Source organism: Coloeus monedula (genome assembly GCF_965178545.1).
Source record: "Coloeus monedula genome assembly, chromosome: 6".
NCBI classification, from domain to species: Eukaryota; Metazoa; Chordata; class Aves; order Passeriformes; family Corvidae; genus Coloeus; species Coloeus monedula.
In genome coordinates, this window is record NC_138786.1 from 60527358 (window position 1) to 60543398 (window position 16041).

The 16041-nt window shown below is 48.2% G+C and overlaps 1 protein-coding gene across 1 annotated transcript in view; it reads left to right on the top strand.

Moving 5' to 3' along the window:
- The window catches only part of ARMH4 (armadillo like helical domain containing 4), a gene marked incomplete at both ends in the record, with an annotated part of 47071 nt that extends 39797 nt beyond the window's left edge, over positions 1-7274 (top strand). Inside the window, 4 exons of the mRNA XM_082282866.1 lie at positions 3029-3060; positions 4185-4289; positions 6878-7012; positions 7206-7274. Of these exons, the coding sequence (XP_082138992.1) occupies positions 3029-3060; positions 4185-4289; positions 6878-7012; positions 7206-7274 (341 nt within the window). The remainder of the gene's footprint in view (positions 1-3028; positions 3061-4184; positions 4290-6877; positions 7013-7205) is intronic.
- Positions 7275-16041: the final 8767 nt, after the last annotated feature.

Genomic DNA, 16041 nt, shown 5'->3' on the forward strand with positions numbered 1-16041 from the left:
GCTATATGTTATTTAAAATTAATTTGCAGAGATGCAGACATTATATAAATCACTGAGGACATGTCAGATTATGTATGTAATTTGCAGAAGTGCTCCATGCTTATCTTACTTAGCTCCCCACAAAACCAAGGGATCAAAATTAAGTTGAGGCAGAGTTTGGACCGGTCACCATCCTTAAAGTGCCGTGGAAGATGAGCCAGCACTGCAGACACTTGTTAGTAATTCACACCCAGAGACTCTTGTAATTTCTTCAGGACATTCAGTGATCAAAGAAGGAGGAAAAATGAAGATGATGAAAAATACATGGACTAGAGTATTTCTTACTAATTATTTGCTTGGCCTCATTGGCAAGTCACCTGGTGTTCTTGGGGAGAGCTGTGTTTTCATGGGAAGGTGCCAGCCACAATGCTCCTCTCCCAAGACCAAGTTCAGAATATTAATTATGGATTCTGTTGCATAATTAGAGTCTGAAGCTCAGAATTAATTGATGGTAGCTGCTTAGCATAGATATCAGTTCTAACTTGAAATAATGCCCTTTCTCCTACCTGCACCCTGTGGTGTCCTCAGATGGGTAAATCATTGGAGCAGCGAGAGCTTGGTTTTGGTGACACAGTGGCTTGTCATTTCCTCACAGGTGTTAGAACAGTGTTGTGCATTGGTGACATGAGAAGTGTAATTCCTGGTAATCCAGTGCTCCTTGGCTTGTCCTGGCCCAGCCTGACAGGCTGCAGAGTCCGGGACCTTGGCTGTGACAGCTCTGCACTCTGCTCTTTCCCGGTGCAGGACATGTCCTGCCAGGACATGGAAGGGTTTCTGACCTCCTGCTGCCTGAATCTCATTAATTTGGAGCCATTGTTTTCCTCTAGCAGAGGTCAGAGTCTGTGGCTGCATTAGAGCATCCCCTGGAGAGGCACCTAGTCAGGGAGAAATCACCTTGTGTTGTTTTTCCTGTGGCCTGGGTTGATTCCCAAAGGCACCTGACGTGCTCTGCATGGCTGGAAACAAGGCTGGGTTTAATAAGAAACAAAAGTGCAATAGCAAATAAAGATTTGTACTATGGAGTTGGTGGGCCCCAGCAGGCAGGCTGCTGTTGTTTTGTGGAGCAGAGGGGAACAAAGCCAGAACCTGTGTTCATTAAAAATAGGTAATAGGATATTCTTAGCTCAGCCCCTGCCTCTGCCTTGGCAGGAATACTCCGGAGTTAATTGCTGCCGTTGTTCAGCTGCAGGAAAGTGGGTCGCCTATTGATGAGCTCACTGATCCCATATCACTGTTGTGCAAGATGTAAGAACAGGCTTTGTGCTCAGCTGGAGTCTGGGCCAGCTGAGCACACGGAGCACACACAGTGGGTGCACGTGTGGCTGTCCAGGTGTGCACGGGGGACGCTGTCCCCAAGCCCTGTGGGTCTGCAGCTGTGTGGCTGAGCCACTCTCACCACTCCTCCTGGCAGTGCCACATCTGGAAGCCCAGCCCAGGGGAACCATGGGTTTCCTGCCTCTCTGGGATTCCACTGGGAGTGACATCCAAGGCATGCAGGATTGGGCTGGCAGAGGAGGATGGTGGTGGCACTTTCATAAATTGAGTTTTTTATGGCTTAGCCTATGCAGGCCAGGGCTAATTGTGGGAAGAGTTGATAAAACAAGACCTCTTGTCCTCTTCTAGTGCTGTGTGTGTGTCTCTCTCCTGGATAATTCATCCTTTTCCTCAGCTCCCTGTCAGAGATAAGTGCACCTGTGCCTCTTTCACACGTGTTCACCTTTAGGTAATTTGGGATCCTTCTGTTTGGAAGGTGTTACGTTGATAATGCTTCAAAGGAAGTATTCAAATCGCTTTGAACTTGTGTTACATGTGAGACATGAAATAGCCATTTGCTGCTAGCCCTCCTGTGCCCCCTCCCCACTCACAGAAAGGCTCCTTTCAGAAGGGTGCTCTGAGTGCTCTACGTGCACATGCAGACTCTGATGCTGCTAATTCAAGCTTTGAAGGGATGTTTTAGAACAAAACAAGCTTGGAAATTGGGTCTAAATCCATAAACTGTGCGTTATGTTTGGGATTTAATGCGCCCTGGAAGAAATATCCCCCAGAAGGACATTGCTGCATCCAAGAGTCCCCTTGTGCCTGTAGCACTGTCCTCCTGGAGAGATGGGAATCCTTGACAAAACACAGTTGCTGAGCCGGGAAAAAACCAACATATAACTGATTATTGCTTCCTACCTATGAGCAGGAATTTGTTAAAATCCTAGTGGATCCCTGTGGGCATTTTGCCCTTGGTGCAGTGCAGACACATCATCCAGTGCCCTGTGGTGTGAGTGACTCCTGCACCCACTGCTGAACCCCTGCAGTTCTTTGAGGCCAGTGAATATTTCATCCCAAAGCACCTGCCATTACTGAATTTTAATTCTCAGCTGTCATATTTCACGGGATTTATTGAACTGTTAGGAGAAGAAAGTCACAGTGCTGGCAGTATAAATTTGCTTGGTTTAGTAATTTAGCACCTCCAGTGCTATCCCAGTGCTCCAGTGACTTCCCAGAGCAGGCAGTGGCTGCTCCAGAAAAGCAGGGGACTAAAAGGCAGTGAATAATACATTTTTAGCCATCATTACAGGCTAGACCAAATACAGGGAAGAATATCCATGTGGAGGAGGCCAGTGGAAGGGGATAACTGTAAGGTTTTCTCCTGGTCAGACACCCCAGTGTGTGTATGAGAAGTGATGATCAAAAACCCATAACCTGAAATACTGGTTTTTATCTTCCTTTTTAAATCACTCTGAGATGTGAATTGCTCAGGCAAAGGTGAGCTACTTGCCTGCCAAATCACTCCAAGAGTTTCTTGTGTTGATTTGCTGCATTTGCTCTTTCTCATGAATGAGAAAAGAGGAAATCTAATGTACGAGAAAAGAGGAAATCTAATGTACAGCCTTATCAGCTTGCCAAGTTAATTTCTGTCTATTTTAATGTTATCACTATCATTTGTTGTTAATTAATAGAAGCAACATGATTACAGCTTCTATTTTTCCTTATTTTTCAGTGAGAAGCTGGATGGAGAAGCTGAAAGATAAGGTAGGAGGCTCAGTGTTTCAGTTCCTTTCAAAGCAAAACCACTTTTACTTGCAGGAATAAATAAGTTCATGTCAGTGCAGTTCTTTATCTCTACACAGACAGTTGAGAAAGGGCTTAAAATTTTCTCTGGGAGGCAAATGAACCAGATGCTGCTGGTGTATAGTTGTGTGAATCCACAATACATCCCTGATGGGTGGTAACTAAGGGCAGAAGGAAGGGCAGAGGTGTTTGATTGATTTCTCTACACCAGAAAATGACCTTGTCAGACAACCCAAGTTACTTTTTTTATTTCCCCTTAACTTACCATAGAATAGTTGTGGTTGGAAGGGACCTTTCAACCCCTCTGCACTGAGCAGGGATAACTTCCACCAGATCAGGATCAGGTTGCTCAGGACCCTGTCCAACCTGACCTGGAATGTTTCCAGGGACCCGAGGGTAAGGAACTTAGTTCCACCCCTTTTCTCTAAGTGCTAAGCTCATTCCTGGATCCAAATCAAGAGGTTCTGGTGCTACTCTCTGGTGAGGGGCTGTGTGCCTTTCCAGTACCTCTGGATAAGACCTTTCCTACCTCCATGTGCTGCAAATCCCTGGAAGGAAAATGATCAAACACAGGAAAACTGACAAGGTAACAGACCCTGATCATTCCTCCCTGGCATCACAGGGGGCTGGCCCATGGAATCAAGAGTTGTGCCAGGCACAGGCAGTGATGGCTTTTTAAATTCTGCTGCCCTGGAGCAAATACTGACATTTGGAAATGGTTGTGAAGCTTTCCAGGTGTTGTGTTGCTGACAGCAGCGCCATGAAGCTGGAAATGAGGTGACAGCAAGAACATTTTGTGACTCAACAGGCATTGGAAATTCTTGAACAGGATCAGAGTCAGCAGAAAAAAAAATCATCACAAGGAGTGATAGTGAACTCTGAAAACACATCTCTAAGCTCAGGCAGACTCACCCAACCAGCCCAGCCTTCCCACGTGGTCCTCAACAAATTTCAGCAGCACTTTTACCATCTAGTCAAAGCAGAGAGACGAGGTTTGGGTGTCTGTTTTCCAGGAGTGGGGAGCAGGAGGGTTTAAGGTGGGTTCCTGCCCAGCCCTCGCTGAGTTGCCTTTCTGCCTGCACTAGGAAGGAGGCCAGTCTAGAACAAGCTCTGCTCATAGCAGAGCTCCTTGGCCTGGGATTCATCCAGAGGAGATGCTGAAAGGACAGAGAATGGTTTTCCCAGAGAAGGTAAAGAGCAGCCACCGAGGCTGGTTGTGTGCCTGCAGGGATTGCAGCATGCACAGGTCACCTGCTCATGCCAGCACGTGGCACAGCACGAGCTTGGGGACATCAGTGTCTTCTCACTGAAGCTGTAGCTCTCACTTTTTTCCTCTTGTTGCCTTGTTGGCCACCTCTGTCCTTCCCTGTTGCAGAGGGGCTGCATGTTCCTGTCTCCAACAGAGCTCTGGAGAGTCTGAACCTCATGCAGGCAGACCCTGGGCCATGGGGCAGTGCCCAGCACGAGCACTGGTGTAACTGAGGATCAACTGGTGTAACTGAGGTACAAGAGAGACTCACTCCTGAGCCACCTCCCTCCTTAGGGGAACGGCAGATCTTTCACCTGGCTCACATTTTCCCTTGGAAAAGCCCAAAAACACCACTCCCCCCCACCCCCAACCAATTGCTGGTGTAGCAAATTACTTGCAAATAAACCTGTTCACCCATTCCCTCCTCTTCCTGGCTGAGGTTGTCAGCACCAGTCTTACATGCCCCTCTCATTTGCCCCAGTCCTGTTTTACAATCCCTCCATCCAGAAGGGGATTCCAGCACACGATGGCCTATCCCTGAGAGATGGTCTTCCCTGCCCCTCAGGTGTGAGCACTGTGGGACCAGGAGCACAGAATCAGGGACAGATTTATGTCTGGTCTCCTGCAATCACCGTGAAAATGCTGCATTTGGTGTGGCAAATAGTGGACATGACATCCCTCTCAAGTTCTCTTGCTGTTATCTCCAAGCCCAATAGGGCCAGGAAGGTCATGGGCATGGACAGGGTGTATCAAAAGCATCCCTGAAGAAGCTACATTTTCCCCATAAAGGGGTTAAAAAGTGGCTTTGGAGCTGCCTTTGAAATGTGTTTTTCTATCAAGCAGGTGCAGAAGCCCTCAGAAGTTGGGCTGCAAGACACAGAAGGGCTGGATTTGCATCACATCACAGGGTTTTGGGGTATAAAACATTGATCTGGGTGCTGGGGGTAACCTGTAAAAGGCCATGGGCTGGTCAGGCATGATAAAGGCTCACAGACAGGTTGAGGAGTTCATTGTGATTCTGACATGGAAACTCAACTGGGCAGCAGCTAAAAGCCATTTTCAGTCTCCCCTTGCTGCCCATGCCAGCAGTAAAGTTCCAGAAATAGAAAACCCCACGCTGCACTAATTAGGTGACCCAATTAAGGCACCTTAATTGCCTCACAGAGACACAGCTGAAGGCTGTGTCCTCACTAACATCTTTTTTCGGGAGCTGGGCTCAGGGATGCAGCCCCTTCCCAGCACCTGAGCTGAACAGGGCTGGGTTTTCTGGGAGGGTGTTCAGGGAATCTGAACAATGCAGCTGAAGATCCCTCAGGCTTTGGGGTCCAGACACAGAGGTGTTACTATGTAAAGCACTGAGTAGGATCTGGAGGGGTTTGGGGGAGCAAACCAGCCCTCTTTGGCACTGTGTCTGCCCCAGGTGAAAGCAGTTACTTTCATTTTCCAGGCAAGTGTACAAAGGCAGGGCAATGCACCTGATTAGCTTTTGTATTTTTCCTCCCACTCAGTTGATCATGGAAGAGAAATAATTGTGGTGTGTGTGCTGTGGATCTGTGCTGTATTTTGAGAGCACAGATGAAGACAGGTGGTTGTAAGCAATGGGGTGAGGCTTGCTAGGAGCTATCTGATAGTCCTCAGAATTGGTGCCTGTGTCCCTTGGCAGGTGTAAAATCTGTTTTGGGGGGTGTAGTGGCAAGGGTGAAGCTGTTGTGGCACAGCAGAGGACTCTGGCTGCAGTGTGAGGGGAGGGGAGCTACAGAGGGGGGAGCCAGGCTGTACCTGCCTCCCTTGCAACACCGAGCCCCCCAGCCCCAATTAGCTGAGGATGCTGAAGCAATCTGGCACTTTAAAACTTAAGTTTGTTTTCATTTAAAGCAGTAAAATATAAAATAACAAGCACTTGGGAATATTTTCCCAAGGATTTAAAGTGTTTAGATTAATTTTAGATTAGTCGTGCTGTCTATAGTTTTTTAATGGGCAGTGCAAACATACAGATCACAGTGACTGAATTAAGTTTACTTTTGCTGTGCTCCCCTTGAGGCCAGTGTGTGCCCTCCCTCTGTGTCACCGTCCTGCTGTCATGCCAGAGACATCTTCCCATGCAAAGCCAAAGTGTTTGGTTCAAAGATTTTGAGTACATAGCCAAGGGGGCCTTGGAATGGCTCGATATCATCTGCCCTTGGCAGCCAAGGTTTTCCTTCACACCTGCATCCCTGTTGACAGAAACTTCACCCCAGCACTCACCCAAATTATTCCCTCTCCTAAAGGCAAGCAAGCACTGCAGGGTCTCAGCTGTCACCAGTAGCTGTCTGTCAGAAAAAGATGTGGTGGTGACCAGCTTGGTCCAGGAGCAGGGCTTGCTTAGGCCCTGGAAGCTGGAATCATCCTGTGCACCCAGGTGATGGGCACTCAAATCCAATGAACCTTGAGGAAATCACCACTGGGATATGTTGCAGTCCTTGGCTGGTGAAAGTGACTCTGAAAGGTTGGTTTTGTGAGTGTTGCTCTGCTTCTCTCTTTTCCATTTAGGCAGGATACATGTCGGGGATGCTGGTTCCTGTGGGAGTTGGAATAGCTGGAGCCCTCTTTATCCTGGGAGCACTCTACAGCATTAAGATTATGAATCGCCGGAGGAGAAATGGCTCAAAGAGACATAAAAGAAAGGTATGGAAACTGCCAGGGGAAGGTGTGGAAACTGTGAACCCTTCTGGCTGTAAAGCAGACACAGCCTGGGTAGGGTCTGTCTGAGCTGGAGTGTCGTGGACACCGCGGTCACGGGATGGGGGCATCCAAATTCTCTTGGCATTTTGTTCCCTTTTGCACATGGACCTCTCTGACGTTTGTTTTCCTCCCCCAGCAGAGGGAGTTTAACAGCATGCAGGACCGAGTCATGCTCTTGGCCGACAGCTCTGAAGACGAATTTTGAGTGGAACTGCAGTGCCCTTGGGAGAGCCTGTGACTTTTCAGAGGAGGGAGGGAGAGAGGGGAGAAGAACAAGCGACTTTTCTGCTGCGCCGCTGCTCCCTCGGCTGCCCCGGGCAGGGGTGGTGTCCCCAGCCCAATGACAATGCTACGCTCTACGTGTGCCACCCGTGATGTTTGTTTTGATACAGTAGTGGAGATCTCACACTCGCCCCCGGCACCTCATTCAGAGCCACAGCTGGAGCTGATGCATATGGATGATTATTTTCCTCTTGCCCTGCTGTACTGTTTTAGTCCTGGCTGGCAGTAATCTAATCATAACAATAGCTCTCACTCATCCCAGGAATGGAAATCTTTACTGTGAATGACTTCTGTCCAATTCATTTTAAATGTCACATTACCTGAGCTAGAGTTCATTAGTGCTAAGATTAGCTGCTCTGCTTAATTAATGAGTTGTAAACCTGAACTGTATCCCTGGCTGCTCGAGAAGCGCCCATGTACAGGGTTCTTGATACAGTTTGAAGCACATTTCTGCCCTTGGGTGCCCCCACTCTCACCCCTTTCTTCCTTCAGCTCTGCTCCACGCTGCTTGGAGACACACAGGAATGGCCTCAGCACTTGATTTCACCACCAAATTCCTTGTCCATTTTGAACCAGCACTGTCTGTTACAGCACAATAAATACCAGCGCTCACCTACTGACGGGTGGTCTTGCCTGGATCTCTTGGCTTTTGGTCAGTGTGCAAGGAGGTGAGAGAAGAGGCAGGTCAGAGACTTCCCCAGCTTCTGCCTCCTGTTGGAAGGACACTAGTTCCAGGTTCTTCGCTTTCCAAGGCTGCATTCCCATAGGGATGAGAGTGGAGCCTCTGTATCCCTTTACCCCACTGGAAAATTGCATTTTCAGCCCCTGAAAGCTGCATGAGCAGCATTCTTGGGGGATCTGGATGGGTCTTGTCTCACAGAGTCACAGAATGGTTTGGGTTGGAAGGCACTTTCAAGGGACCTGGTTCCAACCCCAACACCTTCCTCTATCCCAGGGTGCTCCAAGCCCCATCCAACCTGGCCTGGAACACTGCCAGGGATGGGGCATCCACAGGTTCTCTGGGCAACTGGTCTCCAGACCACGGAATACAGAAAGGCACTAAAGATTGTGGAGCAGGTGGCAGTCACAATTGAGAGATGGATTTGTGGGTAATGTGGGAAAACAGCAAGAGCTGGGGAGATGTCAGCTGTGGGGGGTGAGATGACCACCCTGGGAACCCCTGGCCATGGGTAGAAAGGTGAATTCATAGGACAGATGGGTGCAGGGGGTTGTGGAGGTGCCCTGTTAGCCCTGGGTACAGAGGGAGACAGTGCCTGAGGTGTCAAAGGCATCGAGCAGAGGAGAATAACGTAGCTTTGCACAGAAATGCTGTCAAAATAGCCAGAAAAAGGGCTGCACTATTGACCTCTGCTTCCCATTGTGGAATTACTTCAATCTAAAATGCAGAACATCCATGTTTCTGAGGTGGGAATCGCTGTTCTGTGGGGAATCATCCTTCATGCAAGGAACAGTGGCTGTTGCCAGAGGAGAAGTGATCAGAAAAATAAGGGCAGACCACACATCTGCTGAGATCAAATCCCACTGAGCCTTTGGAGAAGTGGGAGGGAGGAGAGTTGGAGCAGGGGCAGGAGCAGGATTTCATTCCCTGTGAAGGTGGAAAGGCCTGTCAGATGGTGAAAGGTGGATGGTGAGCAAATGTCTCGTGGAAGTGTCAGTAGGATTGCAAGGCAGACAGGGACATTCAGAAGACCCTCCCGAGGTGAGCTCTCTCTTGAGGGGGTCAGGGCCCCCTCTGGACATTAAGTCATCAGATGTGATGTTCAGCTCTGAACAACCACTGCTCTTCAGAGCCCAGGCACTCTCCTGTGAGCCTGTGACACCCACTGAGTCACCTGGACAAGGACAGGTGGGACAACCTGGTTTCAAAATGCTGCTCCTAATGCTCAGTCTTCCAGTCCAACAGCTGTGTGTGGTACCCCACCCATTCATCCTGCTGGGTACATGGGGAGCAGGTTGGGAAGACAATGATGGGGGAGGTCTTCATATCCTAATCCCTCCAGGAGAGGCTTCCCTAGACAGGGCTCCACGGTGCATCTCTTCCACTTTTGTTCCTGAAACTTCAGCCAGGAGGATTTTGCCTTGCCCCCCCAGTCTTTAACAGGCACTGACTGGCAGTACACCATTAAATCCAAAATTAAGGCCTCTTTCTCACATAGTAAGTGGTCACTCCATGTTAAGATGAAGTTTTCCTTCCAGACTAATCTCTCTCTATTTCCTTCTCATTCCTAAGTCTCTCGGAGCTTGGAGGTGCTTGGGAGGTGCTAATAGTCCAGGTGAGCATTCCTGGCTGTCTTGAAGTACTGGGAATGGGGAAATGTTGTTCCTCAGGCTCTTTGATGATTTATTCCTGGCAAGGCATGGTGGGGATTGCAAAGTGGAATGACTTCTCCTCTTTCCAGGTTGCTGGAAATCACCTCTGTAAAGGCTTTTCTTTTAGGTGCAGGACCAGGGATACTGAAAACAAGACTAACAGGCAGCTGCAAGGTGTTCTTGAAATGCTTTACCCTGGTCCAGCCCGGGAGACACCGAGAAAGAGCAGTGACAAGGGGCATTGGCCTCTGCAAGAGGGGAGTCTGTCCTGGAGCACAGGTTAAATATTTGTAAAACACAGAGCTGCTGGGTCAGTCAGGAGGACGAGGAGGAGGAGGGATGGCTGAGCAAGGCTGCAGGCTGCTGGTTTAAGTACCCCAGCTCTGGCAGCTCAGGAGGATCCTTATGGATGGGTTGCCAATTTGATGGATTGGGAAGGCGGGTGGGGAGGTGCTGTGGCCTTTTGTTGTGCTAATAAATCCACAGTTTGGGAAACACTGGCATTCTGCAGGGGCAATCAGTTTCCCTGTCTCCTCCCTCTCCAGCATAATGAATTTAAGGAATTAGAGGCAACACTGCCAGTCAGAATGATGAAATTTTACTGCATCCGTGGGGGGCCCTGGTGTCCCCAGAACCAAACTTCCCTCAGAGAGGACATGGCAGGGGTGGCTTGGATGCTGGAAGTCAGCAAGGAAGGGAGGCCCAGTTGCATGCACACATCAGTGTGGGCTCTCTGCTCTGGAGGCAGGCTTAGGAGCTAGGTGGGTTTCCCAAAGGTTTTTCTTGTGGTCCATTTTTACTGCCAGGCCTGACTCTGGCTCTGAAATCCTTCACCCAAGGATGGGACCTGACCACTGCTGGCCAACTTCCTGAGCTGCCCAGCAGTGCAGAGATGCCAACTGATGGCCGTTTGGAGTGGAAGTTTCTGTGGAACAGTTGGTTTTGGTCAGCCCTGGAGGCTCTCCAAGTCTTCAGCTTAACCTGGAAGCAAGGTGGACAGTCAGAACCAGCCTTTGGCTCACAGGAAGTTTGTGGGAGCCTTTGTAGCTCAGACAGCATTTCCTTGGCATCAGTGCAGTGTCTGCAGGTCCTTAAAGCACAAGCACCACTCAGCGCCTTCCCTTCTCATTCAAGGCAAACAGACTTTGGATTGGGCTCTTAAAAATATTCTCTGCACAGCTCCTGGAGTTTGATTCATCCCCTTCAAACGATGAGATGGCAGCAGGGAGGGGATGGGGGGTTCAGGTGGGAGCTGAAGCTCCAACAGCCTAACACTGCTGATTTAATCTGTACCTCTGCATTGCCAAACCAGCAGATCCTTCTGGAAGAAGCAGGGCAAGGAAAGCAGCCACGAAGGGCCCTCCTCACCCTCCGTGCTGGCTGCACTGCAAGCCCTGAGTGCTGAGGGTGGTGCCATTGGCACGGCTGCGACGGCGCCTTCACTGCAGCAATAACAACCCCTGGACTCCACACAGGACGGGTCACTCACCTCTCCTGTGCATTTTCCTGATAGCACAAGCCAGAATTTATTGTAGGCATCCCACAACAGCTTTGGCACCTCCAGCCCCGTTTCTGACAGGAGGAACCAGCCTGCCTGGCAGCTCTTGCCTTGATGGAATGCACCTCCACTACACGGCTGCTGATTCCTGAAGGTGTCTCCGAGGCCAGATGTTCACCCTGGTGAGGCTTCTCTGGACTGCACTGCTTCCACAGAGTGGCATTAGCAGTCCTCGTGCTTCCCTGTGGTTTTCTATTTTGACAGGAACAACTCCTCATCCTGTAACTATGGAATGTAGCACTTTGTTAAATGGAAACACTGGGAAATAAAAAGCTGTCCATCATAGCTGACTTCAAGTGCCTTGTCTCCCTGACCTGTGGTTCATTCACTGTGTCTCAGGCAAAGCTGTGAAGTGATGCTTGGAAGACTTGAGTGCTGTGTTTCTTTCTCCAGGCTGCATGGTCAGTGCAAGGACTCAGGTTGGGCTTGCAGGGGTCATAGGGGCTGCGGGGAACCTCAGCCTGGGACTTTTTGGGTAGGATTTACCTGGAGGTAGGTGTTTGCCATAGGCTGTCATGAATAATACCCCAAAGTCCCTGGGTATGGTTTGCAGTGGCAGGAATGAGCCCCACAAGTGACATCTCTGTGCTTTCCAGGACATTTTTTCTTTCATGTTGTGTCCCTCTTTTTATTTGTCTGCGCCCAAAACTTCCAAGACCCCAGTAACAGGGTGGCTGCCTGCCCTCCTCCCATCTCCCTTCACTAACAAGAGCCAGCAAGAACTATTTGTCATTGTGTGGATTTTCTGTAATGGAAAATGGCTTGTTCAAAACAAGAAATTCCCAGGGAAATTGCTGCTTGGGGATTGCATGAACACATTCTTTGCTAATTGGTAGTTGCCAAAAACAATCTGTATATTCATGAAGCTGTTTGCTGCACTGCTGGCTTTTTCAAAAGAAAAAACAAGACTCTGCTGGAAGAAGATAAACAATGACAATGTTTCTTTTCCCCTAGGTTTATTTCCTAAGGAAATTGCTCTCTGTGATCTCACTGCCTCACTGTGAGCCCCTGTCCATCCGCTGGTCTCCTAATGTCTCTGACTCTGCCAACCAAGCCAGGGGCTTGTGAAAATGGGGGAGAGGGGAGAGACTGTAATAAAAAAACCCCAAGAAAAGTGTGTGTGGAGCTGTTTTGAGGCTGCAGAAGTCCTGCATTTGCAGCTATTTTATGTGCTTTGATGGAGAGGATGAGCTGGGTGTCCTGGAAATCGTTGGAGTTCCTGCTCTCTGTGGGTTCCCTGGGGCTGAGCAAAGCACAGGATGAGTCTGGCACAGGGCTCAGCTTAGCTCAGTCACGAGCAGGACACTGTGCAGAGCAGCAGAAACAGCCCAGCTTTGGGATTGTTTTCATCAATGTATTTGGGAAGGACAAGCCAAAGGCATTCCCTGCGTGTTCTGGTGGTAAAGGCACACACCAGGATCTGTGCTGGGGGCCAGGCACAAAAAACCTCCTTTACTTTGAGGCAAATCTCATCCTCCCACTGTGAAACCCCCAGTACATGTGGGGGTCACAAGCACTTTAAGGTTGGACCTCGTGGGCAGGATTTCAGTGCACAGGGATGTTCACTCTCAGTTTCCTTAAGACGTGCAGGGGTTTCCCCTTTTCTTCCCCCAATGGTGATGCCATCCCAAGGAAACAGTTTGGGTCTCAGCCAGCAGCAGGGAGTCAGCAGAGATGTTCCCAGAAGAAACACTTCCTTTCTTAATGATAAGTGCTGGGCACCCCATGCTCCACGTGGGAAAACCCAAGTTTTCCACCTGCCAGGCATTATGGTTTTTTCTGGTTTATTTTAAGCCTTTTTGACTTGGGTCTTAGTCTGATTTCCTGGTAAAAATCTCTTCCCAGAACGATGGAAATGTGCCATGCTCTCTTTCTGTCCAGAAAAAGCTTCTTAGCGTCAGGATGGTTGCTGAAAGGCCACGTTCAGCACAGCCTTGAAGTCCAAGCAGGAATATTCATGGGTGAGGGGGAGGTTGGTCTCTTCTCCCAATAAGCAACAGGACAAGGGGAAATGACTTCATGTTGCACATGGGGAGGTTTAGGTTGGATATTAGGAAAAATTTCTTCACAGAAACAGTTGTAAAGCACTGGAAAAGGCTGCCCAGAGCAGTAGTGGAGTCCCCATCCCTGGAGGGATTTAAAAGCCATGTGGGTGTGGCACTTGGGGACATGGGTCAGTGGTGGGCTTGGCAGTGCTGGGGGAATGGTTGGACTTGATCTCAGAGGTCTTGTCCAACCTTAGTGATTCTGTGGTTCTCTGACACTAAAAAGTTGCCAAAGACCTGAGCAGCTCCTGGCAGTGCTGGGCTGCTGCAGCTTCAGCATGGGGGCTGTGGAGGGACGTACATGGAGATTAATGGCAGCTTTTGACTGTCCCTTTCCAAAAACATCCCCAGAAAACTCCTGGGTCTTGCTCATGGTGCATGAAGAGGAATGTCAACCTCTGTGTTGGGCCAGCATTCAGGAGCAGAGCCTTACTTGTACTAGTTTTCTGAATCTTTAATACAAAATAACTGGAAAGGGTAAACTACAGCCAACGAGGTTCTTCACTAAGGATTTCATTTCATCAGAGGCAGAGGAAATGGAAATGGGCAACAAAAGAGGCTGATGTTAACAGGTTTTTTGTTCTTTAATGGAGGGAAAATTGGTAATGTGTTAAAAAAATTTAAATCCCTGCAGAAAATGTGATCTTACTCATATGAAAGGAAATTCAGAATTAATTCAAGAGTGTCTGCTTTAAATTTAAAACAACTTCCATTACACAAGCAAAGTCTCAATAATGAAAACACTTGCCAGCATCAGGCTGTAACCTGACTTGGGATTTGCAGTAAAAATGTTTAGCTCACTGGGTTTAACTGTACTTTAGATCAAGAAGCTGAAAAATCCTTATTTTAAATAATTTGTCAACTAGGTATATTTTCATTTTTAGCTCTTTTCCCAAGGCTCATTCTTACTGGTCAACATGCCCTTTAAAAGCTATCGATTTGCCTCTGGAGATCGTCTGCCCATGGAGTTGTGTTTTATTCTTTCCATAACTTAATCTGCACTCATGGAAGCAATTTCAGGGTTTCTGATTTAATTTTTTTCCCCCAGATTATTTACACTTTGCATTTTTAATATTTAAAAAAAAAAAAGCAAATAACAGTCTTCCATTCCACTGACTTATTGCATTACATTCCTGTCTGGTTAAATCTCACTTGGATAGCGGCTGGAATTCAACTGAAATACCCAGAAATTGGATTTTTGTTACAAGAGCAGCAGCAGGGCTGCAGAATGGGAGCTGCACTCTTGCATGAACATCCAGGATGGGTTTGTGGTGACAAACAAGGTAATTTGGGCACAAGGAGCTGGGGGATTTGCTGGTGGGGTTGTAGTTTGTGAGATTAAATAATACACCAGCGATATCAATCCTGCATCCCAGAGGGGTTTGGAGCTGCCCCACTTCAGCAGGATCAGGAGTGAAGAGTTAACTAGAAAAAAATTGATATTATATTCAAGACACAGCCATGGCCAAGGAGACCTGCATAAAAAATAGTCTGGTCTTGGGTTTAAAATGGAAAGGAGGGAGGTAGTAAAATGCATCACTGAATCCAGGCTGGAACAAGGGAAAGCTGTGCTGTGCCTCAGTGCTGGGCACGTGGAATTTATTTATGGGCAGGAGGGTGCCAGGTGTGCAGCTCCTCTGGACAATGAGAAAGGGTGGCAGAGGTTTGTTGGGTGTTTTGTCCTTGCTGTAAGTGACAGAAAAGGTTTCCAAACCCACCATGGCTCAGGGGATCTGCCTGTTGGGCAGGAGGTCACTGCCACGGGGCTGCTGGAGGGGGATGCACGTGCTACAGAAGACTTTCCTCTACAACTGAAAGTGAAGAATGTGGTTTAATAGCATGAAAAACAATAGGCCAATCAAGGGATTTGGCTGCATGCAAGCTGTTCAGCATCTATTAAAAACAAGTATTTAATTGGATATTTGTTATGCTGTCAGCATACTAGGCTTAAAAATATACAACTATTACCCTGAAACATCTGAGTGTAGAAAGGAGATGAGGCTGTGGAAATACTGAGCCAGAAGATACATGGGAGGATTTTTTTTTTTTTTGGATAGCAGAGTACAGAAACAGGAAAAACATTATAATTTCACATTTACCTTATAACAAAGCAGTGGCAAGGAGCCACACTGGGGTTTGTGGTGCTGAACAACATCCACAGGTATTTGGTGGCTCAAGGCACTGAAGGTGTAGGGTCTGCCAACATGCCATGATCCAGAGAGTGCTTTAGGCATGTTTAGGGAGTTGGGAAATCTATGGAACATTCTAAGAACCTGCACAAGACTCTCTTCTGGACACCCCAGCCTGACAGAGTCTGGAGCTAAAATCTCAGTGTGGATTGCTTGTGAGCTCTACTGCCATGGCAAACCCCGAGCCCTGACACTGGTGCTCATGAGAAAACCAGTTTGGGAATTTTCTGTGGAAGAGGGATCCCAGCTGACACTATGGAAATAAAATATTAGTGTGGTTTTATGGGCTAAACATTGGATCTGAAGAATGGTGAAGTGAAGGAAAGGCTCTTCCTTACCTGGCTTATACCTGGGTTATAAACCCATGACCACTGCTCCACTGCTTGTAAGACAAAATTGAAGCAAAAGATGTAATTTTGGGCCTAGTCAGCAGCAAATGAGAGTATGAGACACCAAAAACTGATGCAGTGGAGAAGGGAAGTGATGCAGTGATCAGCCTGGATTTAGCACGTGAACCTGAGCACTGGAAACGCTGCCAGTCCCAATGATCAATCAAAATCTGCATCC